The sequence below is a fragment of the Onychomys torridus genome, chromosome 3 (genome assembly GCF_903995425.1).
Source record: "Onychomys torridus chromosome 3, mOncTor1.1, whole genome shotgun sequence".
Classification (NCBI taxonomy): domain Eukaryota; kingdom Metazoa; phylum Chordata; class Mammalia; order Rodentia; family Cricetidae; genus Onychomys; species Onychomys torridus.
In genome coordinates this window covers 1,246,938-1,272,584 of record NC_050445.1, presented here as the reverse complement: position 1 = coordinate 1,272,584, position 25,647 = coordinate 1,246,938, and the positions used below count along the sequence as shown (strand labels likewise).

Sequence of the window (25,647 nt, the reverse complement as noted above, 5' to 3'; positions counted from 1 at the left end):
ACAGCCTCAGCCTCTTTAAAAATTTCTTTTATTATATTTATTCATTTTTGGTTTTTTTGGAGATAGGGTCTATGTAGCCCAGGATGGCCTTGAACCCCTTGATCCTCCTACTTCAATCTCCCAAGTGCCTGGATTACAGCCGGTTTGACTAGGCCTGGCCAGACCATGATCTTCAGTCCCCTGGAGTGAGGGCCTGAATAACTGTGTTGTTGGGTAGAACTGGGTCAGAGGGAAAGGGTCAATCAGAGGTGCCTCAGGGACTTGCCTCACCATGCCCATCCTAGTAACCACAGAGCTGAGGCAGGACGTAGGACAGGTGGGAGGATAGCCACCTTCCCACCCCAGCGGCCAGGCCCAGGTCCTTTAAGGAAGCAGGAGTGCAGGGCTACATCCCGGCACACTGGCTCTTCAGGGGCTCTGTCCCCAGTGGAGCTCCAGCCTCAGACTGATTCTTTGCAGTGACCTGACCCCAGGGGGTCTCTCAGGCTTTCCACTGGTGGCTCCTGGGGTCTTCAGGCTTCTCTGCAGTTGGGGCTGAGGTCAGTGGGGCATCCAGGGCTTGTCTCCGGATAAGCTCTGCATACAGCCCGCCCTTTTTGAGAAGTTCTTCGTGGGTCCCAGCCTGGAAACAAAAGGAACGTCATTTCAACAGAGCTAAACTTTGAGCCCCAGCCCCCATCGCCTGTCAGGCTCACAGCCACCTCAGCTGATGCCCCATTTAGAGACACTTGACAACTCTGGGCTCATTTTAAACAAAACACCTTGGGCGTAGCTTTATTGGTCAATGCCACCTCCTGCTCAGTTGACATTGAGAGGTCCAATACCTCTTGTCTCTCCTTCTGCTTGGGGCTGTGAGATACACATTCATGTGTTCTGAGGTTCTGCCCCTGACTGCTCCCATAAAAGTCCCTGACACAAAGCTGGATGGTAGTGGTGTACACCTTTAATTTCAGCAACAGGAGACAGAGGCAGGCAGATATCTATGTGTTCAAGGCCAGCCTGGTCTACAGAGGGAGTTCCAGAAAGCCAGGGCTACACAGAAAAACCTGTATAGGTTTCTTGAAAACCAAAAAACAAACAAACAAGAAAGTTCCTGCTGTGGTATCTGAGCCCCTGGGTGGCAAGCTCTGCCTCAGACTTTTCATTTAACACCATCCACATCCTCTGGTCCTGGGAGCCTGCAGCTCACTTCTCCCAGAGGTCAGAGCTGATAATCTGAGGACAGGAAGACCTTGGTCTGTTGGGATGCTGTTCCCAGAACATGACCTCAAGCACCTGGAGCCCAGCCAGGTGCGCATATAGCTTAGCTAGGCCACTGGAGCCCCTGCCCATTCCCAGGCTGACCTCACAGACTTGGCCGTTGGCCATGACGACAATGCAGTGTGCTGCACGGACAGTACTGAGCCGGTGGGCAATGACTAGCACGGTGCGACCAGCGCTGGCCCGGTCCAGTGCCTCCTGTACCACCCTTTCAGACTCTGCATCTAGTGCGCTGGTGGCCTCATCCAGGATCAACACAGTGGGCTGCTTGATGAGGGCACGTGCGATGGCCAGGCGTTGCTTCTGGCCACCAGACAAGGTTGTGCCCCGCTCACCTAGGGAAGGAGGGAACAGGATTTGAAGTGACCCTTAGCTCCACACTCGGAGGTGGTAGGCCATGGGCACTGGATACTCATGAACTTCTATCAGGCTCCTCTAAGGACCCTACCCCTACCCCATGTGCATACTTGTCAGTCTGAGTGCTCCAGCATAATAATGCACATAAAACACAACTGTCTTGCGTGAGTGTCCCTTCCTTGGTGGGTCTCAGACCTGAGTGGGCAGTCCCCACCAGGTGCCCACAGCAACAACGATCTTCCTGGATCCCGGTCTCAGCTGCAGTAAGACCATGTGGTAACCAAGCACGGGCAGTGCAACACAAAGATGTTAAACACAGAGGCACTTGACATCCCGGGAGCCACATACAACCTCTAGAGACTGCAAGTGATGGCAGGATCTCAGGTCAGTGAGGGAGCAGCCCTGGGAAGCCCACCGCAAGAGACACTGGGACTAAAGTACAAGGAAGTACCAACCGGGAGAGATGACAAGGGCCTCCCTCTAGAACAGCACAGAGCCCTGAGCATGTACGCACAGCTATGTTAGGACCTGAAGGGACTGCTAGAGACCGGCACAGCCTGAAAGGTCCAAGTCAGTTAGCTGAGAAGCCTCGAGAGGTAATGGAACTTCCTGAAGCACAGCCAAGCTGCTGGATAGTCCATATCCTCTATATGACACACAGCCCCTGCGATGGACAGAAGAGCTGTGGGGATGACTATCAAAGGCTCAGGTTGTCCCAGGCATGAGCTAGTGTGCCGATAAGTGTTCTAGCACCCTGACACAGGAAAGGCCTGCACAAGACGCCAGCTGCTTGTGCTGAGAGATGCCACTGAAATGCAAGAGAACTGGGGTGTCCTGGGGACCAAAAGAACAGGGACAGTTTGGAAAGGAGCCCTATTTCCTGTCTGGGGCTGTGGTAGGCCCGAGTGGACAAGTCCCTTATGCCTGTGGCCAGGGTTCTCCCACTTACACTGTTATATCCTGTCTCCTCTCCGAGCCCTATCTAGTCCGTTATGCCTGAGCGACATGGGCTGGAGCTCTTCTGTCCCCCGAGAACCATCTTTGTCCCCTCAGCCACAGTCTGGTCTTTCCTGGTTTGACTCTCCTCGAGCTGCCCCTCTCGAGAGGCACACTCATTGCCTGTAGAACCCTGGCCCCTGAGCCCCACCGCTGCCCTGCTCACCCAGCAGCTTCCCACCAAGGGACCCACCAACTACGGTACTGTAGCCATCAGGGAAGCTGCTGATGAACTCGTGGGCATTGGCTTCTCGTGCAGCTCTATACACCTCTTCGTCAGAGGCCTCCAGTTTTCCAAATCGGATATTCTCCATGATGGTTGTTCCAAACAGGACTGGTTCCTGCATGGTTGAGGGGCATGGGAACACACAGAGATGGCGGTTACAGACCACGCTGAGTTCACTCTCAGAATCTGGGGACTGCCATGTGCACCAGGGACCTATTTTAGAGGACCCCAACTGCAGGGAGGGTCCGAAGTTCAAAGCCAGATGCTAACCATGTGAGGACAGGGTTGCTCATTGAAAGGAAACTGAGGCCCTTCCCACAGAGGACACAGACTCCCTCACCAAAGGTGATGATGGACAGGCCCTATAACACGATAGGGGCCGTTTGAGTTCTGGTCTCTGCCTGCATGTGGGTAGCTGTCCCTCCTATAGTGGTGTGGTGGCTTTATCTCTAGCCCACAAAGAAAAGAGGGTCACTTGTCGGGCTTGGTGGGTGGTAGCCGCTGGCAGTGTTAGTACCCCTGCTTCGGGATCCTAAGACTGTAGCCCACAGACGCAGTGTCTGTGCTCTGGAGTATAAGGGCGGAACTGCAGATGTCTGGGAGAGAGACATCCCAGAGGATGGCTAGTAACCATTTAGGCCACAGACATCCTAGAGGATCAGGGAGATAAGTAGTAGAGAAGAAAGAAAAGGGGCCCAGGCTTGCTGCTCAGACCTTGCCAGCCTCTGCCCTTCACCTGGCTGATGAAACCTATGACCTGGCCCCGGAGCCAGGAGGGGTTGAGAGTACGCAGGTCATGCCCATCCAGTGTCACCATGCCAGCTGTGGGGTCATAGAAGCGCTCCAGCAGGGAAGCCACCGTGGTCTTTCCTGGAGGAGGGAGAAGTTGGAGGTGTGGGGAGAGGAAGGTTTTGGAGACTCTCCCAGCAAAGAGGGACCTTGTAGCAATGGAGGACACCCCCTCCCAGGGAGGGGCAGTAATCATAAGGGCTTGCTACCAGCTGCGCTCCAAGCGGCTACCAAAACATGAACCAGAGGATGGGAGATGATGAAGTTCCCCTTACCTCCCCCGGACTGGCCCACAAGGGCCACAATCTTGCCAGGTGGCAGTGTCAGGGTGAAGTCCTTGAGTACCTCGAAGCCAGGGCGGCAGGGGTAGCTGGGGTGGTCAAGAGAGCCCCAATCAGACCAGGTTCCTGGACCTTACTTCCCTCCTTAAGTCTCCCAACAGGGGCTTGCTTACAGGGAGCATTCAGTTAGAATGCTTCCTGACTTCCTCTCATCCTCAGCTCCAAAGAGTCCATTGCTCAGCCTACCCACCAATGCTGACCTGAAGCTGACATTGTGGAAGGTGATGCAGCCATGAAGGTCCTTGCTAGGGATGCAGCTGCCCCCCGTCAATGGGATGCAGGGGCTCAGGGTCATGTACTCAAAGACTCGAGTACCTGCGCTCATCCCACGTACCACCTGCAGAGGGAATACAGTTTGTGGTTGAGATTAGAAACTGGGGCTCCTGGTACTGGATAGGGCTGTGGTGTGTCCAGAGCTCTCACAGCAGCACACACACACACACACACACACACACACACACACACACACACACACACCATCTTGGGGCAATCTCACTTACCTGACCAAACAGGACAGAGAGGCTGGCCATAGACCTGCCAGGAGAGAGAGAGTTGGAAGAGGCATTAACAAGGGCTGGGGGAAGGAAAGGTGGTGGCAGGAAGACAAGGACACGGGGCTAGTGCAGGGGAGGGCCCAATCTTATGGCTACAGGAGCCCTGCAACACCAGATCACTAAGCTTCTCTTCCCTCTCCAGTTATAAGATAACAGCGGTCTGCTGCCTAAGCCAGGATCTGGAGGGTGCTCTAGGAGGCACTGGATGTGGGGTGAATGCCTGGGACTCAATGCTATGCCCACATGCTTCCCAGGCCTTCAGTATGCAGGGTGAAGATGGCCTACAGCATCAGGGAGGCCATCAGCCCACCAGAAGGGATATAACGGATCCCATGACCTCTACCTGACCTGACTATGCAGATGCCTTGACAGAGGTCATGGGGATAAGGATCCACAGTGGGAGGACAGATCTAATGCTAGACTTCTGGGGAATCGAGGACTCACTTTCAAATTAAGGTGAAAAAATGTCAAGCCCTTTCAGAAAAAGAAGAAAACAGAGACAGGGGCTACAAGGGGAAGCCCTGGAGAGCCCCCAAAGCAAAAGTCCCTGACCAAGATTTTACTGTGGGCTTGCCCTAAAGGTGGGTATGTGTAGGAGATGGCATGTGTTTATCTGTCTAGACAGTGGGTCATCTCCCTTGTCTTGGCAGGGCTGGGGCTGGAGCTGGTCGCCTACTATGAGCTAAGGAGGTAGATGAGTCAACAGCTTTAGTCACGGTCCCCAGTGTGTTGGCCAACCCATGACTGTATGTGCTGCTGTGTGCAATGGGTCCTTTCTGAGAAAAGGAAAGACTGTTATCTCAGCAAGCTATGGGCCAAATTCACTTCTTCCAGTGCTGGGGCAAGCACTCCAAAGCCCTCAAGGAAACAGTTGTGGAAGGCTTAGGGCAATGGGCATTTGCCAGGAGTAGAAGGCTGTGGAGGGTGGGGCTAAGTGGGGGAGTTATCTGTGCATGTGGATGGGATCAACTCACAGGAGACCTGGAAGCCATTAGAGCCTGGCAAGGGGGCCAACCACAACTGAAATCCAAAACACACATGACTCATGGGAGTGCGCTGACCTCGCTCTGAGAGCTGGCACAATGGGGCTAGCTGTAAACTGATGAAGTGAACTGGCCTGGACAAGTTCCCTACCTGGAGACCATCCATTCTCTGCCAAAAGGGACACTTAGCTGGAACTGCACTGCTCCAATACATGGACCCTTGGATACACAGCAAAAGCCAGGAAGAAACCTAACAGCTTCCTCAAGGAGGCCAATTCCTCCAGGTGGCAGGTGATGGTGACCTGCCCAGGGGCCTGAGATGGTGTAGGCTGCTCCCTGGGCTGCCCTGCACAGTACTGCTTAGGGATGAGCAGTACAGTGGGCAGGTAAGAACATGAAAGTGGGAGGTGTATGCCCAGGGAGTAGAGCCAAGTTGTTCAACTGAGTCCACAGGACGAGAAGGATCATGAGGGGCTGGAGTCCAGACTGATCATGGAATTCGGTCAGCATGAGGAAGACAAGGTAGCAGAGGGGACATGGTAATCTCCACCTCTTCTGTAATCAGAGCATCTAGATCCCAAAGACAGGAAGGAACAGCTGCCGGGCCAGAGGTCAGATAAGCCTTCTGGGACCAGAGGGTCTGAAGGTCCCTGGTGTGGAGCAGAAACAGAACCAGGGGCAATGCTCATGCAGCTGGGAACCAGGTGCACTCTGCTCTGCAGACCTCTGGCTATGGTGGTGATGAGACCATGCCACCATCCTCAGGATTGGCCTTACTTCACACTGGCCACTATCAACCAGACACTAAGCCACTCTCTAAGAAACTGTGGAGTTACAGCAATGGTAAGATAGGACTCTGGATAAGGACAGGGAAGCACTGGGATCGAGAGTGTCATCTCATGCCGGGCGGTGGTGGCGCACGCCTGTAATCCCAGCACTTGGGAGGCAGAGGCAGGCGGGTCTCTGTGAGCTCGAGGCCAGCCTGGGCTACAGAGTGAGTTCTAGGACAGCCAAGGCTACACTAAGAAACCCTGTCTCAAACAAACAAACAAAAAGTATCATCTCTGTAGGGAGGGACCAATTTGAGAAGTGGGGCACTTCTTGACATGGTTGGTGCTAATGTCTTTGCTCTTTAATTATTTATTATAGCATGCTCACTCTTTAATTATCACACACACACACACACACACACACACACACACACACACACACACACACACTATACCTGCTATGTATGGGGAAAGCAAGGTAGAAAACAACAGGAAGTGCTTGAGTTTCATTGAGAAAGAGAAGGGAGTAGATTAGAGGCCTGTTAGGGCAGCCCCAGCCTTATGCCCAGGATGACAGATGAGCTCTGGGTTGCCACACAGGGTAGATGGGGCTGAGCTAAGGAAGGAAACGAAAGCTACATGAGTAGCATTTGTGAGGGAGCGGGGCTGAGGCCAAGGCAGCCCTTAAAAAGCCTGTCCAGGATGGTCAATCCACAGGATGTTCAGTCCTGACACAGGCCACCCACAACATGGAGGGACCCCCAGAGGCACTGCGCTAGGCAAAAGCAGCCAGGCACAGAGGGAAGGATGATGTGTGACTGCACTTCTGTGTGCTCTTTAGTGTGGTCAGGGTCACAGCAGAAAGCAGAAGGGTGCCCGAGCTGGGGAGGAATGGGGAGCTAGTGTTTAAAGGGAGTGAAGTCTCACTTTTGGAGGAAGATCAAGTTCAGGTGACAGTGTCAGTGGTGGCTAAAAACACTGGGACATGCACACTACTGAAGTGATACCTAAAAATGAAACAACTGGCCGGGCGGTGGAGGCACACGCCTTTAATCCCAGCAGTCAGGAGGCAGAGCCAGGCAGATCTCTGTGAGTTTGAGGCTAGCCTTATCTACAGAGTGATATCCAGGAAAGGCACCAAAACTACACAAAGAAACCCTGTCTGGAAAAACAAAACAAAACAAAAAACAAACAAAATGGCTAGGGTGATAAATTTTCCACTGTCTATTTCACCACAATTAATTTTTTGGGAGCTTCTCCAGAACACGCGAGGGCTGTCTAGAAAGCTAATGATGCTGACTGCATTTCCGAACGCAGGCTCCGTGAAGCCGAGGAGGGTTTAGTGCAAGTTTTGGAGCTCTTCCCTGTTCTGTGTTTCCTTGGGGACAAGGCAGGGTTAGTGCTGTGCAGTCGCCCCTCCCCCAAGTATGCTGGCACCCCTGTTCTAGTAAGCAGGATTATGGAAGGATGGGGGTGGGGCACGACGGGATGGATGACGGCAGGACTGAGAGATGAGAGTGCTCCCCACTCACCTCTGTACCGTCTGTGAAGCCACTAGGAAGGACATGAGGTCTCCTCCTCTCAGCTGCTGCCCAGCCACAAGGGAGCCCCCGACGAACAGGGTGCCCAAGACCATACCTACATGGAAAGGGCCAGGCAGTGAGGCAGTAAGTGGCAAGAGATGGGGGCTGAGTCCTGAGTCTTACCCCCCTATGCCACCAGCTGACTTTCATGCCTGAACTCCTCATTTGCAACTGGAGATGGGCAGGCCAGGTTTAGTGATAGAGGCCTGTAACACTCATGAGGCTGAGGCAGGAGAATCACAAGTTCAGGGCAGCCAGGGATAGAGAAAAAGTCTACAGTCAGCCTGGGTAACTTAGCGAGGCTCTATCTAAAGATAAAAGGCTGGGGAGATGGCTCGGTAATCAAGAGCACAGATCGCTCATGCTGAGGACCTGAGTTCAGCTCCCAGCAGTCATGTCAGGCAGCTCATAACTGCCTGTAACTTCAGCTCTGGGGGCCTCTGGGGCCCTGCACTCACATACACATACCCACGTGTACACGTAATTTAAAATTTAAAAATAAAAATGATGGGCTGGAGAGATGGCTCCGTGGTTAAGAGCATTGGCTGCTCTTCCAGAGGTCCTGAGTTCAATTCCCAGCAACCACATGGTGGCTCACAACCACCTGTAATGATGAATTCTCTTCTGGACTGTAGGCATACACACAGACAGAACTCTGTATACATACTAAATAAATAAAAATCTTTAAAAAAGAAGAAAACTGTAAAGGCTGGAGAGACAGTTCAGTAGTAGAATGTTTTCCTAACACTCTTGAGGTCTTGGTTCTACCCCCCCCCCCCCACACACACATACCAACCAGGAGTGGGGAGGGGCAGGAGCACACATACTCCCTAAGGTGCCCTGTAGTATTCTCCATGAGCTAAGGGATATCACCCTCTAGTTTCCTACAGTTGTTCGTAGCTGGGGCATCTCACAAACGAAGGCACTCAAGGAACATCTGGGCAGGTGGAGACTACTGCCTATCTCTGCTCTCACCTAGCCCATGCCCACGTGCCACCCCTCCCCCAAGCAGGGCATCATTTACTCACAGTTGAAAGCAATGTTGGAGAGCCCTTGGAACAAGGCAATGCCCCTGCCCAGCTCTTCTGCCTTACAGCGGCATGACTCCAGCTCTGCTTGATAGCGTCTGGGAAGAAAGGCTAGGCTGGGCACTCAGGAAGCAGCTGGGCTGAGGCCCGGTACAGGGAGGGTACGTGACAGAGATGGACCCACTTTGTACTCTGCCTTCCCAGGACTTACTCCTCTTCCCTCTGCTCCATAGCAAAGGCCCGCACAGTCCGAACATTGCCTAGGGCCTCGTCTGCTACGCCTGTTGCCCTGGCAACCTGCGTGGAGACAAATAAATAAGGAGTAAGTGATAGACAAGGAAGCGGGGTGACAAGGGTCAAGGAGAATGGGCCAGAGATGCTAGAAGAAACAAGGTACCTGCTCCTGACACTGGCGAGACAACTTTCGGAGACCTGAGCCCATCAGGGTGCCCACTCCCATGAGGGCAGGTGTGACGATGGCCAGCAGCAGCGTGAGGCGTGGGGACAGCATAGACAGGGACACCAGGCTACCAATCACCTGGGTGCAGCTGCGCAGTCCCTGAGTAGTGAGAGGAGGGCAGGAGACTTTGGAGCATCAGAACCAGGTGGTGGGTGTTCTGCTCAGGCTGGGGTGGGTACAGCTCTGGAGGCCCTGAGGCAGTCACTGGTTACTAAATGAAACCCTTCTTGACCATCCAGGACCTGATCACCAGTTGTCAAAGGGATGGATGAGAATGTCCACGGGCCATACTCTTTTTACTCTAGACAAATCCGTTGCTTATTTCTGCTCTGGACACACTGAACTGCACAGGAATACACTGATGGCCACGGGCCAGTGTTCTGCCAACTGGGGCCAGGGGATGGAGCCCACAGGGTGGGCTGTTGGTATGCACTAGAGCCATGCACGCATTCAATGCTGACCAGCAATGGGCATACCAGGGTGCTTCCTAATTGTCCATAAATGGCTTTCCAGGGGAGTCAGGGTTTCAGAGCACAGAGCAGCAGCCTGTCCTGACCTTGACACTGTCCTAGTTGCTTCCCTCCAGATCCACTGTTTCCTTTCTGGCACACCTCCTCAGGCCATAGGAAGTCTCGCTTGCTCGACTAAGAGCCGGCAGGGGAACTGCCTTGTTCCAGTGCAATTTCAGGATGTCAGAGCTGGAGCACAGGGGCCTGAACCACTGACCTGGGAGATGACAAGCTTGAAGGATGACTTGAATTCTTGCACATCGGTAGTCAAGCGGCTCACTAGCTGCCCTGTCTTTTTGGCATCAAAGAAAGCAATGTCTTGCCTGGTAGTAAGACATGATGATAGCAGGTGGAGGAAGACAGGGAGATGTTACTTCAGGATTTGGCCCTCCTAGACCTCCTGGGAGCCATCAGTCACCCTGGTCCCACCCCCTACAGCTGGCAGTACCGGAGCAGGGAGCTGAAAAGGGCTTTCCGCATGTCCATGGCCATGCGCTCACCAATGTGTGATAGCAGCACTAGGTATCCAAAGGTCAGCAACCCCTGCAAGAAAGGCCTGGCATTCAGGGAGGCCCCAGGAAGGCGGCTGCCGTGAGCCCCAGGCCCTCCTAAGGGTAGGGCTGTACCTGAACACCGTAGAGTAGGAGCAGCTGGGTACTGAGCCTGCGGGACTCAGACATGAAACTCCCCACACGGTCCCTCATGTACTTGGCCACAATCTCCACCAGCTGGCCCAGGAGCAGGGGGATCTGTACATTCACTAGTGCCGCACCCAAGGCCAGCTGGAATGGAGACAGAGGGAACAGACACTTAGAGAGGAGATCACATTCGCCCCTCCCCAGCTCTGACTTTGGCTTTTCCTTTCCCCTTACTGAGACTTGTCTTGTCCACACGGTGGCTGCTCATGTGGTCACAGAAGTAAGTGTCTCTCTGAGAGTTAAAGTCCAGGTCTCCAGCCCCCTGAGTTCTTATATCCCACAAACTCAGTCCCCTTGCACAGGTCATCCTGATGCCCCAGAGCCCAGGCAGCCCTTGCTATTTCCACAAGGCAGGAATGCTGTCCCTGTACAACTCGTCTGGAGCTCCCTAGGCCCTTCTTAGCTTGGACATGGAGGAACAGGGAGAGTCTCACCACAATGGCTACCCCCAGGGCCAGCAGGTGAGGGTGAAGGAAATGCCAGAAGAGCTTCCAGTTAAAACGCAGCTCCAGGGCACTGGGCGTGGGGTGGGCAGAAAGGGACCCTCTGGCTTCACACAGTGCTACAAGGCAGAGGCGGGGGTGCTGCCAGAGCACTGCAGGAACCACCAAGGTCCCCCCAACCCAACACCAGACAGAGGGGCTCCGTCGGGAAGCTGCTGGGACTTGGGGTAGGTGAGCCCGGAGCTGTGACCGCAGCTGGGCCACCGCCCGGAGGAGGCATGAGCTGAACCGGTCATCTGAGGACCTGTAGATAGAAAAAGACATTGACAGCTGTGGTCCTGGCTGTCCTTCAAAAGACTAACCACCCCACTGGGCTCTGGCTGAGCCTTCTGGAACAGCATTTCATCTGCTGCCTCTCCCAGGGATGGTTTTATTTTATTTTACTTCCCCCCCCCCCCCCCAACCCCAAAGACAGGGTTTCTCTGTGAAACAGTCCTGGCTGTCCTGGAACTCATTCTGTAGACCAGGCTGGCCTTGAACTCAGAGATCCGCCTGCCTCTGCCTGCAGTGCTGGGATTAAAGGCGTGTGCCACCACCAGGTGGGTGTTGTTCTACTCTTGGGATCAGGTCTTCTAATATTCCCCAGCCTGGCCTTGAACTTCTGCTCTCAAATGATCATCCTGACTCAGCTTCCTGAGTAGCTATGACTACAGGTATGCGCTACCTCACCGAGAATGAATGTCTTAGGGGCATTCTCAGGCAACTGTGGTTGGTAAGACATTGCACACATCTGTAGTGACTGTGGAATGCAATGCTATCAGAGTACAATCTAAGAACCTCTTCCCTAGCACTGTCTTCCAGCCAGCATCAGCCAGCAAGGCCCCCATTTAGCCTCCAGCACCCTGCTCAGTGCAGGTCTTCAGCCTGTCAAGGTGAGAGGAGACTTGGAGTGGCCGCTGGCCAGAGGCCTCCTTTACAGGGACAGACCAAGGCTTCCTAGAGGAAGGCTCAAAGAGAATCCTGGGGGTGAGCTTCTTTGTGCTTGGCCCTGCATATGTGCAAGGTAATCAACAACATGGCAGATATGCCCTAGCAATAGTGAGCTGGTGGTCCACAGTCCTTGACCCTGGAAGATGCCCTTATTTTCACCTAGTAAGGAGAACAACTGAGAGGTGGTATAATTTGTCCCCAGGGATGGGATGGGCAAGAGGGAACTTTGTTGTCTGGTTCCAGAATCCAGGTTCATTCTACTGTCCTAAATTTGACATGCTAAGGCTTTGTGTGGTGGTCGAGGCCAGAGAGGCTCTAAGTTTCTGGACTTACTTCATCCCATTACCTTACCTCCCACAGGCAGGACCTGGGTGCCTGATGCATGAAGACAAAGGGCCGTATGTTCCTCTCCCACTGGGGACAGAGGAGACAGAAAGAAAACAGCAAAGATCTGTCATCCTCTTGGATGGTGACGCCCCTTTCTTCCCTTAGGTCTCATATGTATACAATGGAAATGTAGATTCAACTGCTTACAACATCTGTGAACCTACTGTGTCATGGAGCATGGAGCTGTCCAAGTTGGGCAAAGTAAGTTCCTTCTCTTGCGGTCATGCTGGTTGGGGCAAGGGTGGGGTGGGGAGGCCTAGAGGTCAGAGAGCAGGTGTCGCTGTGCTCGACAAAAGCATCAGAAAAGGCACCGGTGAATGGGTGCTGGTCAAGGTCAGACAGGAGAGTGGAGATGGGAGGCAGAGGAACCCTTGCAGCAGCTTCTCCAGAAGAAGAGTTTCAGCAACAATGTAGCTTTGGCAGGGCACATGGGGAGGGAGAGGAAACAGGTGCCTTGGAAGGGCAGTCATCCCAGTTGCTGCAAAGCACCTGGACACGAGAAGACCACCAGGCAGGCTGTTCAGGGCCATCTGTGGTTTTTAGGATCAGATGTAATAAAATCAGATTTGTACTTTAGAGGCCATAGCAGAGAAGAGCCAGAGGGGAAGGACAGGGCCGAGGGAACCTGTTTGGAGCATAAGTTATCTGGCCAAAGAGGAATGCTCATAATAGACTAATGATGAGAAATATGCAAGTGGGGTGTGGCGGTGCATTTCTGGAATCTCAGCATTTGGGAGGCTGAGGCTGGAAGATTTCAAGTTCAAAGCACTACAAAGTGAAACTTCACTAACAGTTAAGGGTGTGTACTGCTCTTATAGAGGGCCTGAGTTTGATTCCAGCATGCCTATCAGGAAGCTCACAACTGCTGTAACCACAGCTCAAGGGGATTGATCCCTCTGGCCTCCAACCCCTGTGCTCATGTACACATACCCCCCCCCCCCCTAAACATAATGAAAAAGAAATAAGAATCCAGACTGAGGCTCTGCTTGGTCTCCAGTGTCATGGCCTTTCCAATTTCCAGACCCTCCTTATTATTTACTACACCCCTCCTTTGTTCTCAGGCAGACCTGTGCTGAACTCTGTCCCACCTGCCTGGTTTGTCGTTTTTTCCATTATGCCTTAAGTCAATCTGTCTTCAGTTGTAGACAAAACTCACTTTCTTTTCCTCCTGTACCATTGTCCTAATTTTCCATTAGACAGTATCTTACTGAGGGGGCAGAGGCCATATTTTATACATATATTACTTAGAAAATCTCTGGGATATGAGATGTCTATTGAGCAGATGTTTGTGGAGCCATGCATATCCTCGTTAGAGATGCAGTACAGGCTGACCTGACTACTGCAATGTTTTGCAAATATACAGATTCACTGTGACTGGCACTGTACATTGCAACTTAGTACAATGCTCCAGTACAGTACTCTGTGTGTATGTGTGTGTGTGTGTGTGTGTGTGTGTGTTTGCCGCATGTGCCAAAGCAGAAAGGTTTCACAAAATACTTGTCTTAATTTTGAAATATATATTCTGACAGTTTCTATTATATTCTTTTCAAAATGACCCTGACTGCTAAATTCCTTTCGTGAATTGAAATGAACACATTCATTGTTTTTGGTTTTACCTTGTGTCTCTTTATGGTTTAAATATTATCAACACCCTCATTCTTTCCTAAAGGCTGTTTTCAAATCATTAATAATTGACTATGGCTACCTTCCAGCTACTCTCATCTCCCAACCAAGACTCTAAGAAGGCATGACGATTGCCAACAACTGGTGGACAGCTTCCCAGCACTGGTACTTCTAGCTTGGTTTGCCCTCCCTCCATCAAACAGATGGGCTTTCCACATAGTTACACACCCTTGGCAATCTTCCTCTAGACATCTTAGAGAAACAGTTGCTTTTTGTAGAATATTTACAATTAAATCCCAGATTCTGGGTAGCAGGGAATCCTACAATCCCAGCACTCAGGAGGCAGAGGCAGGTGGAGCTCTGTGAGTTCAAGGCCAAACTAATCTACATAGAGAGAGAGCCCAGGGCCAGCCAGAGCTTCACAGTGAAACCTTGTCTTCAGAAACCAAAAACCGCCAGGCGGTGGTGGCACACTCCTTTAATCCCAGCACTCGGGAGGCAGAGGCAGGCAGATCTCTGTGAGTTTGAGGCCAGCCTGGTCTACAGAGCAAGATCCAGGAAAGGCGCAAAGCTATACAGGGAAACCCTGTCTCGAGAAACAAACAAAACAAAACAAACAAACAAAACCCAAACCAAAAAACACACAAACAACCCCCCCCCCCCCAAAAAAAAAAAAACAAAAAACCCAGACCAGACTCTGGATTCTTGCTTGTCTTCAACCTAATTTTCTCTCTGGACCAAAGTGGGCTGGAGTTTTTATTTTTTATTTCTTTTTATCTTACCAAGAATAGATCAGCTTTTATTTTCCATCCTAGGAATTGAGCCAGGCATGACAAAAAAATGTTCTACCACTGAGCCATGTTCTCAGCCCCCTTTTTACTCCTTATTTTAAAAATGTATTGCATTTTATTTATTTGTGTGTGTGCCTGAGCCTGAGTGGAGATCAAAGGACAATTTGCAGGAGTCAGTTCTTGCCTTCCACATGTGGGTCCCAGGGACTGACAAACTCAGGGGATCATGCTGGTAGCACATCTTTCCCTACTGAGTCATCTGAATGAATGGCCCCTTTACTCTTTATTTTGCCACAGCATCTTACAAAGTTGTCCAGTTGGGCCTTGAACTTAGAATGTATGATATACATTCTACTGTACTGAATTTAGACCCAGCCTCCTGAGAAAATGGGATTAGGGGCTCATTTCAGATTGACTCAATTCCTGACAAATGCATCTAGCTCTAAGAATCACTTCTTGATTCATTTTGTTCACTCTGTAGCCTGGAATGACTCAGAACTCACTCTGTGATCCATGCTGGCTTCAAATTCCCAGCATCCTTCCTGTTTCAGCCTGAATGCTGCTGATATTTCACGTATGTCGCTCTGGCTGGGCCTAGAATTCACAGGGATCCACTAAGCCCAGTTAGGAACTACTTAAACTTCTTTAAAAAAATGAATGTGTTTATTTATTTATTGGGTTTAGGGTCATGGAAGTTAAAGGATAATTTACAGGAGTTGCTTTCTACTAATGAGTTCTCAAGTGGAACCTAAGTCTTCAGGCTTGGTGCAAGTACCTTTACCTCCTGAACCATCTCGCCAGCTAAGGAATCTCCTTTGATCCTTTAAAATAATTTCGGCTAATCCTGAAGCATCATCAGTAGTAAATGTCTATCTATGGACACCAATTTACATCCAGATCTGAGGTGGATTACCAGAGATCGGAGGCGGGCTGAGAGTGGCGCCCCTTGATGGGCAGTAGCGACTGGGTGTGGCCACCGGCCGGGAGTCAGCAACGTCTTGTTCGCTAGTAGGTGCAGACCTGCGGAGCCTCCTGCTGGCACCCACACTGCACCGTAAATAATTGAGGCTAATTCCCTGGGGAGTGACATCCTACTCCTTACGAGATGGCCTACAGCTCCCAGAAGGCCACGCGCGAGCCCAGAACTCCACCTCCCGGCGGGCCCCCGCGAGATGCCGGCTGGTCAATGGCCCGCACTTTTAAGTAGCCCTCGTTGTTTTACCTGGCTGCTGAGAACGTCTGGAAGCGCAGGGATTGTAGCGACCAGCCTGTAAATGGACCACCCCGAATTCCGACCCGAAATAAGTGAACCAACATGATGAAGCAGTAAGACAGGAGCAACTAGCAACGGCAATCTCATTCTACCGAGGACTCCATGTTAGCTATGGCCACCATCCCGACAACCCCTTCGTACCACGGCGGTGGTTGGAGGAAAGACACATCAGTCCTGCCGCAAAGCTGTGATTGGATAAAATGTTGCCTGAGGCGGGACCGAGCAGAAGCGTCTCTGGCTACTTTTTGTTCAATGCCCTAAGGTCGGGTGACGGTCAGAGGGTGTGCAACGTACATTCTCATATTCCGGGCTGTCCTGACGCTTCTGGCTTCAGGCCTTTTCCCTAGGGATATTTCTGATATCCTGCATGCCCTGGCATCTTCAGGGAGTGTAGATGCTGGAGGGTGGAGGAATGCGCGAAAATAGACTGGGAAGTTAAAACAAACTAAAACAAAAACCTGCATGCACATGACGTGCCACCACTTTAGTCTCCAACTCTTGGAGACTAAAGCCACATGCATTGAAAAACGCCCCGACTGGTTCTGATAGTGACCCTCAATTATCTTGAATTATTAGTATGGAGGTCATAAAGTTTATCAAGGTGCAACCTAAGATCTAACCCACAGGTTCTTTCCACATTTAGGTCAGAATTACTAGCCTTGAGATTCCAGCCCAAGCGCTCTTGCACCTGTGGGCACTTATTCTTGCTATAATCATCCCCCATACTACCTCCAACCCAGTCTTGCTAAATAGCTCTGGGTAGCCTGAAACTCCCTTTGTAGCCCAGGCTCGTCTTGAACTCTCCTTCCTTCCCAGCGCTGGGATTACAAGCTTGAGTCACCAAGCCTTCTATGTAATTATTTTCTTAACTGCCTCCTCCTCTGGGCTGTGGCTTCTTGGTGGGAGTGGCTGTGACTCGTTCCTGTTCTCCAGACGTCAGGGAAAAGCGCTCTGATGATATTCACGGCCACCAGGGAGCGCTGCGTCTGGCCTGCATCTGCTCTCTGGTAATCCACCTGGACATTTGAACATTATTAGTTGTTACTAGTATCATTGTTATTAGTGGTGCTTCCGAGATACAAAATGACTTGAGCTGAGGGAAGAAAAGAGATGCTGTGGATATGGGAATTTAGAGTGAAACTGGACAGAACAATGAGCCAGAATTTGTTTGAGATTGGGTTGAGGAAATCAGGGTGTGTGTAGAGATAATCCTAAACAAGTACGGAGCATCAAGGATGCTGTGTGAGTGATGTCATAGAGAGGTACCAGTTAAAACCTCACTTAATCTATCTAGAGGCCTCAGAAAGAGCATAGGAATCTCTACTCCCACCCCCCCCCCCAATTCTATTTTGTCACTTGTAAAAAGGTTTTCATAGTTTTGCACCTTGCCCAGCCACATGAATTATTGCCCAGTCATGAACTATTGGGACAATTCCTCTGCCAGAAAGGAGGCAGAAAAATAAGAAAATTGGGCAGCCTGGGCCAAACATGGGGAGTTCCTTGACTGTCCTCCATGTTCCTCCAGGAAACAGTCTAGGAAGTTCCATGTTCCTCTCCATTTCTGGGATACTGGCCTAAGCCCCGAAGGCCCTGACATCTGCTAGCCAAGTCAGCGTCTCAGGCATGGGCTTCAGTTCGGGCACATGATGACTCAGGACCTTGGGAATGGCGTTGGGCAAGCCATCAGACCAGCCACCTGGGCCTCCTCCTCACTAATGAGACAACAACAAGGAACTCAACTCAGCCAGTCCATCCCCGCATGCCCACATCACTCTCCGGAGCTCTGGACCTCTTACTACCTCCCTTTGCTGATGCTTCTCAGGAGGCCCCTGACACCAGGTCAGGGCTTGGAGGAGAGTGTATCAGGGTGAACCTGAGGATAAAGAAGACATAATGGAACTCGCAAGGAACCAAACCAAACTTCTCTACTTTAAGCCCCTTAAATGGTTTCTCAGATCCAAGATGGCTAGGATTCCTTCCCTTTACTTCCTTCCTGTTGTTTCCTCCTAGCTCATGGCAAAGTCAACTCTCTCTTCCCCGCCTCAGGGAAATGAAATATGCAGGGTTTTTGTTGTTGTTGTTGTTGTTGTTTTTTAAGATAGGGTCAGGTGTATCCCAGGCTGGCTTTCAGACTCTGTCTCCTCCCAAGTCCTGAGTGAGTGGGCAGGTAGTCTTAAGTCATTCTCTATTGATCAGTGCCCATGAGTGCTAGGGTAAGGAATGAAACTGGAGGGAATGAGAGATTTCACGTCCCATCCCCAAGACTCTGTAACCCTCTGATGGGATTTGGCTTTCGTGCTCGTCATTTTTGTTGTATCTATCTTCTCTTTACCACTTGTGCCCTCAAGGGCTGATGGCAGAGATTACAGGTGTCTCTTCTAGTCCCAAGAGCTCTTGAACCCCTGCCTCCCCAACGGCAGTCCCTCCCAGGCGTGGAGCCTGGGCCTTGGCCCCAGGTTGCCTTGCAAGACGTGTGAGTGATCGCACAGGTGGCTGAGGGCTGGCACGCCTGAGGCCTGCCCAGCCTGAGTCACCTGGCGCTGTTGTTGTCATTGTCCGAGTTGAAGCCTCTGCCCAGCTTCACAGACCTCTGTGGAAACAGCAGCAGCCCAGTCCCTTCGACCTCTCAGGAGACGCTGCTGCCTGATGGTGAGCCGAATGGGGTGGGGGGGGAGCAGGAGGCAGCGGGGGCGGTGGGGAGACCTGGGGCCCAGCTCAGTGCCTCTGCTCCCTATGGCACTGCCACTGTCTGCTTCTCCATGCCGGGGACTTGGGGGAGGGAGGATCTCTGTCTTCTCTCTGTCCCCTGTCCCTCGGACAAGAAGCTGCTCCTCTTCACTGTTTCCTCCTGCCTCGGGGTCCCCCTGCCTAGTGACTCAGGAGGCAGGGGCTTCTCAGCTTCCATACAATGCCTCACCCACCCCAGCCACACCCCCAACACAGACCCATCCCACAATGACACCCACTTCCGCTTCCCCCTCGTGGGGGTCCCACTCCACCGCACCCCTGGCCTCGGCCACTCCCCCTCCCTCCTGCCGGTGCCCCCAGGACCACCCTGGGCTGCGGATAGGTCCTCTGATCCCTGAGCAGGATTATGAACGGCTGGAGGACTGTGACCCTGAGGGGTCTCAAGACTCACCCCTCCATGGGGAGGACCATCAACCCTTGCTTCATGTGCCTGAAGGACTCCGTGGTAAGTGTGAGGCTATTTAGGAGATTGAGTGGGTTGGAGGTCCAGGCAGGTTTGGGTTTACATAGAGGAACTAATCACCAGGGCAACAGTGCCAAGTCCTGACACAGTTTCTCTGTACCCAGGCTCCTGGCATCACATCCAGAACCTGGACAGCTTCTTCACCAAGATATCCTTTGTGCCTAGCATGCAGAGGGACATGGTGGGGGACTGTAGATCCGGGGAGAGTAGGGGAAGTCTCTTCAGAAAGAGTCCATAGACAAGTATATTTCTTGACAAACTTGCCACATCTACAGCTACCACCAGCGGAATGGTTTTGCCTGTATCCTGTTGGAGGATGTCTTCCAGCTGGGGTAAGAAGCCAGTCCTGTCCCTAAGTTCTGTCCTCTCTTCTTATTTGTAGGTTTTTTGTTTTGTTTTGTTTTTGAGCCAGGGTCTCATGTATTCCAGGCTGGACATGAATTCTTGTTCCTCCTGTCTCTACCTCCCAAGTGCTAAAATTACAACAGGTGTGTACTACCATACCCAGTTTATGTGGTGCTGGAGATCAAATCCAGGGCTTCATGTATGCTAGGCAGACACTCTACCAAGCGAGCTATGCCCCAGCTCTCCTTTTCCATTCTAGTCTTGGGGCTCCGAAGGGTGAGGGGCCATATAGAGCCTCAGCTTGTCTGGCTGAGTCCACCTTGCCCTTAGGCCTGATCAGTGCCCTCTCCCTGTACCCTCTTCTCAGACAGTTCATTTTCATTGTCACCTTCACAACCTTCCTCCTTCGCTGTGTGGATTACAATGTTCTCTTCAACAACCAACCAAAGAACCATACGAGACCTGGACCATTCCACAGCAAAGTGACCTTGTCAGATGCTATTCTACCTTCAGCCCAGTGTGCAGAGAAGTAAGTGACAGTCTGGTGGCTGCTTCGGGATTAAGCTCACACAAGGATGGAAGAAGGGGACCTCCCTATAATGCCCCTTGGTCTAGATCAACTCTTAAAGTGCTTGGCATATTTAAAAACAAACCCCAAGTTGATTGAGAATTTCAAAGAGCCTTGTATTATGAGTCACATTTCTATTTACCTTATTAGAAATTAATGGTGAGGACAACTGTTTACTTTTAGTGCCAGAGAGCAAACCTAGGGCTTCTGACATGCTGGGCAAACACTGTCAGACACATCCCTAGCCCTGAGGACAAGTTTAAAACTTAGGAATGCATGGGTGCACATTACATGGGCTCTCAGTATGTGACATCTTCCTTCACCTGTCTTGTAGCTTCTGGAAAACTCCATTGTACACCCATGGGATAATGAGAGTACAAAAAGCAGGCAGCATGAGTGTTGTTTGTGAAAAGTGTCGACTTTGCAGGCACTCTTGAAGCCCTCATGAGGACCTCTCCCCCGACCCCCACTGAGACAGACCTGCAGGTGTTTGCCACCATTTTCTGTGGGTTCCCACCTTTTTGTTACCCTTCCTGTCCAATCTCCCGCAGGATCCACGACAGTCCTCTGTTGGTCTTCCTCCTAGTCCTGGCAGCTGGCTTCTGGCTGTTCCAGCTGCTTCGTTCAGTCTGCAACCTCTTCAGCTACTGGGACATCCAGGTGTTTTACAGGGAGGCTCTGCACATTCCCCCAGTAAGCCTGCGGTGACAGCATGGGCTGAGGACAGGACAGAGTGGGGCCACACACATGGAAGGACCAGCCAAGAAGAGCAGAAAGATGGAGACTGAGTGACACCTGCCCTGGGCCTTGAGTAATGTCAGGAGGCACTGGCACTTAGCAAGCTTGGCTCTGACCCTTGTGGAGCTTCCTTTACTCAGATGGGTCACATACGGTGACTTACAGTCACATGCTGGTGGTAAAAACAGTGGCTGTTTAGAGGAAGGGCTGTCACTGGGCTTTCTAGAGCAGGAAGCATCCTGATTGGATGAGGAAGGTCAGGCCAGTCAGGCCTCTGGGCAGGAAGTGAGGCAAACATGAGTGCCTGTAGGCAGTGGAGGTGGGCTTGCTTGCCTGAAATAGCTCTTTCTAGGGTACCTGAAATGAAAGCCACTCTCTTGACCTCTTCACTGTCCCCTCGTCATGTTCCTTCTGGCTTTGTCCCTAAGTTTGTTGTTAAGATATCATCTTCAGTCCCTATTTCTTGCTTCCTCTTGGATGTCAGGAGCCTTTGGAGTAGGGAGGCACCAGGCACAGCCACCGCTGGGGCTGTTGACCCCATCCTTCTCTCCTCTTGCCTTCTCTTTTCTCTTTCCTCCAGGGGAGGGGAAGATGCCCGGAGGAGCTGTGGAGGCTGAGGAAATATCTGGACTGGGGAGATGGGGCTAGAGTGAGGCTTGGGGCTCATAGTGGTGTCTCCAAATGAAGTGTGGGAGCGCTCTCTTCCCCCAGACACAGACACAGGCAGAGGTGTGTGAAAGCTAGTCAAGTGATGGGACAAAGTGGCCTGGAGTGGGAGAGTGCCGCCATGTCTCAAAGCTTGCTCAGGCAGAAGGCAGTGAGACAGGAGAAGAGTTTTGTTTTGTTTTGGAGACAGGGTTTCTCTGTAGCTTTGGAGCCTGTCCTGGACTAGCTCTGTAGCCCAGGCTGGCCTCGAACTCACAGAGATCCACCTGCCTTTACCTCCCGAGTGCTGGGATTACAGGCCGCTGCCACCACCACTCGGCTGAGAAGAGTTTCTTATATGTGGGGTTGCAGGGGGCTCATAAAAGGAAGCCAGGTCCCAACCCCCCAAGTTCACTAAAGAGGTGTTGCCAGGAAGCATATGACTAATGGCTACAGGAGTGGCAGTGATGAGCAGAACCATTGAGAAGTGGCAGAAAGAAGAGGGAGAAGTGCTGTTAGCAGAAGGGCTAGAAGAAGGCAGACTGCCAAGGTGGGGAGGGAGGCCACCAGGGCTGGAGTTTGCAGGCCGCTTGGTGGGTCATGGAGGTTGTGCGTCTCTTTGAAGGGGAACCCAGGTCCCTAGGCTCTCCTGTCCCCTCTCTTCAGGAGGAGCTCAGCTCGGTACCCTGGGCTGAGGTTCAGTCCCGCCTCCTGGAGCTGCAGAGGAGCGGTGGGCTGTGTGTGCAGCCCAGGCCACTGACGGAACTGGACGTCCACCACCGCATCCTGCGCTACACCAACTACCAGGTGGCGCTGGCCAACAAGGGCCTGCTGCCCGCTCGCTGTCCACTGCCCTGGGGGGGCAGCGCAGCCTTCCTCAGCCGCGGCCTGGCGCTCAACGTGGACTTGCTGCTCTTCCGCGGTCCCTTCTCGCTCTTCCGCGGGGGCTGGGAGCTTCCCGAAGCTTACAAGCGCAGCGACCTCCGGGGCGTCCTGGCCGCACGCTGGCGGCGCACTGTGCTGCTGCTGGCCGCCGTGAACTTGGCGCTGAGCCCGCTGGTGCTGGCCTGGCAGGTGCTGTACGCCTTCTACAGCCACGTGGAGCTGCTGCGACGCGAGCCCGGCGCCTTCGGGGCGCGCCGCTGGTCCCGCCTGGCCCGCCTGCAGCTGCGCCACTTCAACGAGCTACCGCACGAACTGCGTGCCCGCCTGGCCCGCGCCTACCGGCCCGCGGCCGCCTTCCTCCGTGCCGCCGAGCCCCCTGCGCCCCTGCGCGCGCTGCTGGCCCGCCAACTGGTCTTCTTCTCGGGAGCGCTTTTTGCCGCGCTGCTGGTGCTCACCGTCTACGATGAGGATGTGCTGGCCGTCGAGCACGTGCTCACCACCATGACGGCGCTCGGGGTCACAGCCACAGTGGCCAGGTTCGATGGCACATACCAGGGAGGAGATACTGGTGTGTGGCCTTTCTCTGACCCGGGCGCAGGCTTCCTTTCCCTTAGCGAACACTTCTGTCACCATCAGAGCCCTTTTTAGCCCGGCATCCTACCTGCAGGTCTTCCTAACCGCATCCCTTACCCACGTCCTGCCCTTCAGGTCCTTCATTCCAGAGGAGCAATGCCAGGGGCGTCCCTCACAGCTCCTGTTGCAGGCAGCCCTGGCACACATGCATTACCTCCCGGAGGAGCCTGGTGCGGCAGGTGCTCCGGCAAGCTCTTACTGGCAGATGGCGCAGCTGCTTCAGTACCGAGCAGTGAGTGCCCGGTCCTGCAGGGGGCTGCGGAGTAGGCCCTGTCCAAATAATCAGTCTGGGAGAAGTGGGCCACATGGGTGTGGGGCTGGGTCCGCGAGGAGGCTTCGGAGTGAGTGGCTGGCTGAAAGCCTCCGACCTTACTGAGTGTTCCTGGAGGCTTTTGACCGCGGTGATCACTTGTGGAGTCCTCTTGATAGTCCCTGCTCAGCCTCACCCTTGTTTCCTTAGGTCTCCCTCCTGGAAGAACTCCTGTCTCCACTCCTCACTCCTCTGTTTCTGCTCTTCTGGTTCCGCCCCCGTGCTCTGGAGATTATTGACTTTTTTCATCACTTCACCGTGGATGTGGCTGGTGTCGGGGACATCTGTTCTTTTGCCCTAATGGATGTGAAGCGCCATGGGCACCCTCAGGTTAGAGCTCTTCCCTGCCCTTGCAAAATTGCGTTGGACAGGCGTATGGCTTGCCTCATCAAAGCACATCAGGTCTACAGAGCCCTTTACAGAGTTGCTGGTACATTAAAAAAAGATGATGATGATGATGATGATGATGATGATGGTGATGATGATGATGATGATAAATGGAGGCAAATACTGCCCCACCCCCCACTAGAAAGGGAGGTAGTCAGTGGGTGAGGAGAGGGGTGCAGGCTTGTCTTGGGAACTAGGGCTGCATGGGGGTGGGGGGCTGGCACGCAACATCAAAGCTGGCTGTATCTGAGACTAAGCACCCATGTCCTGCTCCACCGCCTTGCTCCTGGATGATCTTGAACAAGTCCCAACCACAGCCTGGATTTCCTACATCCAGAACGTGGGGCACTATTTTCTGTCCTGCCTACCCGAGTCTTGGTGTCCCTGACTCCAGAAGGACTCTTCCTTGCAGTGGCTCTCAGAGGGACAGACAGAAGCCTCACTCTCTCAGCGTGCAGAGGATGGAAAGACTGAACTCTCCCTAATGCGGTTCTCCCTGGCACATCCACAATGGCGGCCACCAGGGCACAGCTCTAAGTTCCTTGGACACCTTCGGGGCCGGGTACAACAAGATGCAGCTGCCTGGGGTGCTACCTCAACACGAAGCCCCCCAACCCCAGGGGTGCTCAGTGACTGCACATCCCCTCTGGTGAGTTCCAGGCCTCCCTACTCTTTTGCCTTTCCCGCCGTCCATCTCTCCCTGGGCAGTCCTGACCTTGTGTGTCACCCCGGTAGCCAGCTCAGCCTCTCCTATCTCTCGCCTTTCTTTGGTTCTCTCCTTATCTTTCCTGATGCCCTTGGCTCTCTTTTGTTCAGCCGGAAGCCTTCCTGGCCAACCTCTTGGTGAATCCCCGCCCGCCCCAGAGGGACCTTAGCCCCACAGCTCCCTGCCCTGCAGCTGCCACAGCCAGCCTCCTTGCCTCCATTTCACGAATGGTCCAGGACCCCAGGTGAGAGGTGGAGGCCTGAGATGCAGGGGAGTCCGGATGGGCGCTGACTCTCTGAGAGAGGGTGCTGAGAGGACTTGGAAAATGGGATGCAGCCTGGCCTGCCTTCCTCTGTGAGGAAGATGTCTCTTGACTAGGCATCTTGTTTTAGCTGTGTGTCCCCGGGAGGCACTGGGGGCCAGAAGCTGACCCAGCTCCCAGAGCTTGTTTCTGCTGAGATGAGCCTGCACGCCATTTACCTACATCAGGTATGTAGAGGGAATATGGGAAGGTGAGTGAAATGAATACTGGGGGATGGGCCAGAATCTAAAGACTACTTAACAAACTATGAGCTCTCTGTACCTAGCTGAGGAGCTTGGCCTTGCTCCCCACACCCACATGTGAGGGAGTCCCTCATTCTTCTCCTTCCATCTAGCTTCATCAACAGCAGCAGCAGGAACCATGGGGAGAGGCTTCAGCCTCCTCCCCACCCAGGCCCTGGTCCAGCCCTTCACAGCCAGGCTCACCAGATGAGGAGAAGCCATCTTGGTCAAGTGATGGTGAGGAGGGTCGGGGATAGAGGCAAGATCCTGGTGTTTCTTAAGTCTCATGACCCTGCTCACTCAATGACATTGTCCCTAGGCTCCAGCCCTGCTTCAAGCCCGAGACAGCAGTGGGGTATCCAGAGGGCCCGGAATCTGTTTCCAAGAGGCTTTCATGAGACCACAGACACCCAGAAGGAGCCCCTACCAGGCCCCTTGCACTGACTGAGGATACCTCAGGTCAGTATTGCCCCCATGGGGGTCAAAAAAGGATAAAGAAACTAGTTTGGGGTCAGTTTTGGAGGGATGGGGATACTAGTTGAATCTGGGACGGTGGGACTATCTCTCTAGAACCTAGGTGCTTGGAATGTTTGCTGACAGCCTTTCCCTCCCACA

At 52.8% G+C, this 25,647-nt stretch overlaps 2 protein-coding genes across 3 annotated transcripts in view; one reads left to right on the top strand and one right to left on the bottom strand.

The window, feature by feature from the left end:
- Positions 1 to 11: 11 nt before the first annotated feature.
- On the bottom strand, positions 12 to 16,403 carry Abcb8 (ATP binding cassette subfamily B member 8). Of its 2 annotated transcripts, XM_036182445.1 has the most exons (16): positions 16,011 to 16,403; positions 10,989 to 11,301; positions 10,483 to 10,638; positions 10,305 to 10,399; positions 10,074 to 10,179; positions 9,285 to 9,446; positions 9,099 to 9,184; positions 8,888 to 8,985; positions 7,809 to 7,914; positions 4,470 to 4,503; positions 4,170 to 4,306; positions 3,904 to 3,998; positions 3,576 to 3,709; positions 2,807 to 2,954; positions 1,345 to 1,595; positions 12 to 622 (listed from the first exon to the last, which is right to left on the bottom strand). In XM_036182445.1, the coding sequence occupies exons 1-16, from the start codon at positions 16,103 to 16,105 to the stop codon at positions 482 to 484; spliced, it is 2,157 nt and encodes a 718-aa protein (XP_036038338.1). In that variant the 5' UTR covers positions 16,106 to 16,403; the 3' UTR covers positions 12 to 481. The 2 variants fall into 2 exon arrangements, with proteins under 2 accessions (XP_036038338.1, XP_036038339.1); XM_036182446.1 differs by lacking the exon at positions 10,989 to 11,301 and having other exon boundaries at positions 49 to 622; positions 16,011 to 16,193.
- A 491-nt stretch (positions 16,404 to 16,894) lies between these two features.
- Positions 16,895 to 25,647, top strand: part of Atg9b (autophagy related 9B) — a 9,477-nt gene continuing 724 nt past the window's right edge. The window contains exons 1-14 of the mRNA XM_036181561.1: positions 16,895 to 17,068; positions 17,587 to 19,254; positions 19,377 to 19,420; positions 19,540 to 19,604; positions 19,985 to 20,146; positions 20,737 to 20,878; positions 22,235 to 22,989; positions 23,162 to 23,318; positions 23,547 to 23,726; positions 24,196 to 24,432; positions 24,600 to 24,733; positions 24,882 to 24,978; positions 25,146 to 25,269; positions 25,352 to 25,491. Coding sequence (XP_036037454.1) covers positions 18,708 to 19,254; positions 19,377 to 19,420; positions 19,540 to 19,604; positions 19,985 to 20,146; positions 20,737 to 20,878; positions 22,235 to 22,989; positions 23,162 to 23,318; positions 23,547 to 23,726; positions 24,196 to 24,432; positions 24,600 to 24,733; positions 24,882 to 24,978; positions 25,146 to 25,269; positions 25,352 to 25,476 — 2,769 coding nt within the window. The 5' untranslated portion in view covers positions 16,895 to 17,068; positions 17,587 to 18,707 and the 3' untranslated portion in view covers positions 25,477 to 25,491. The remainder of the gene's footprint in view (positions 17,069 to 17,586; positions 19,255 to 19,376; positions 19,421 to 19,539; positions 19,605 to 19,984; positions 20,147 to 20,736; positions 20,879 to 22,234; positions 22,990 to 23,161; positions 23,319 to 23,546; positions 23,727 to 24,195; positions 24,433 to 24,599; positions 24,734 to 24,881; positions 24,979 to 25,145; positions 25,270 to 25,351; positions 25,492 to 25,647) is intronic.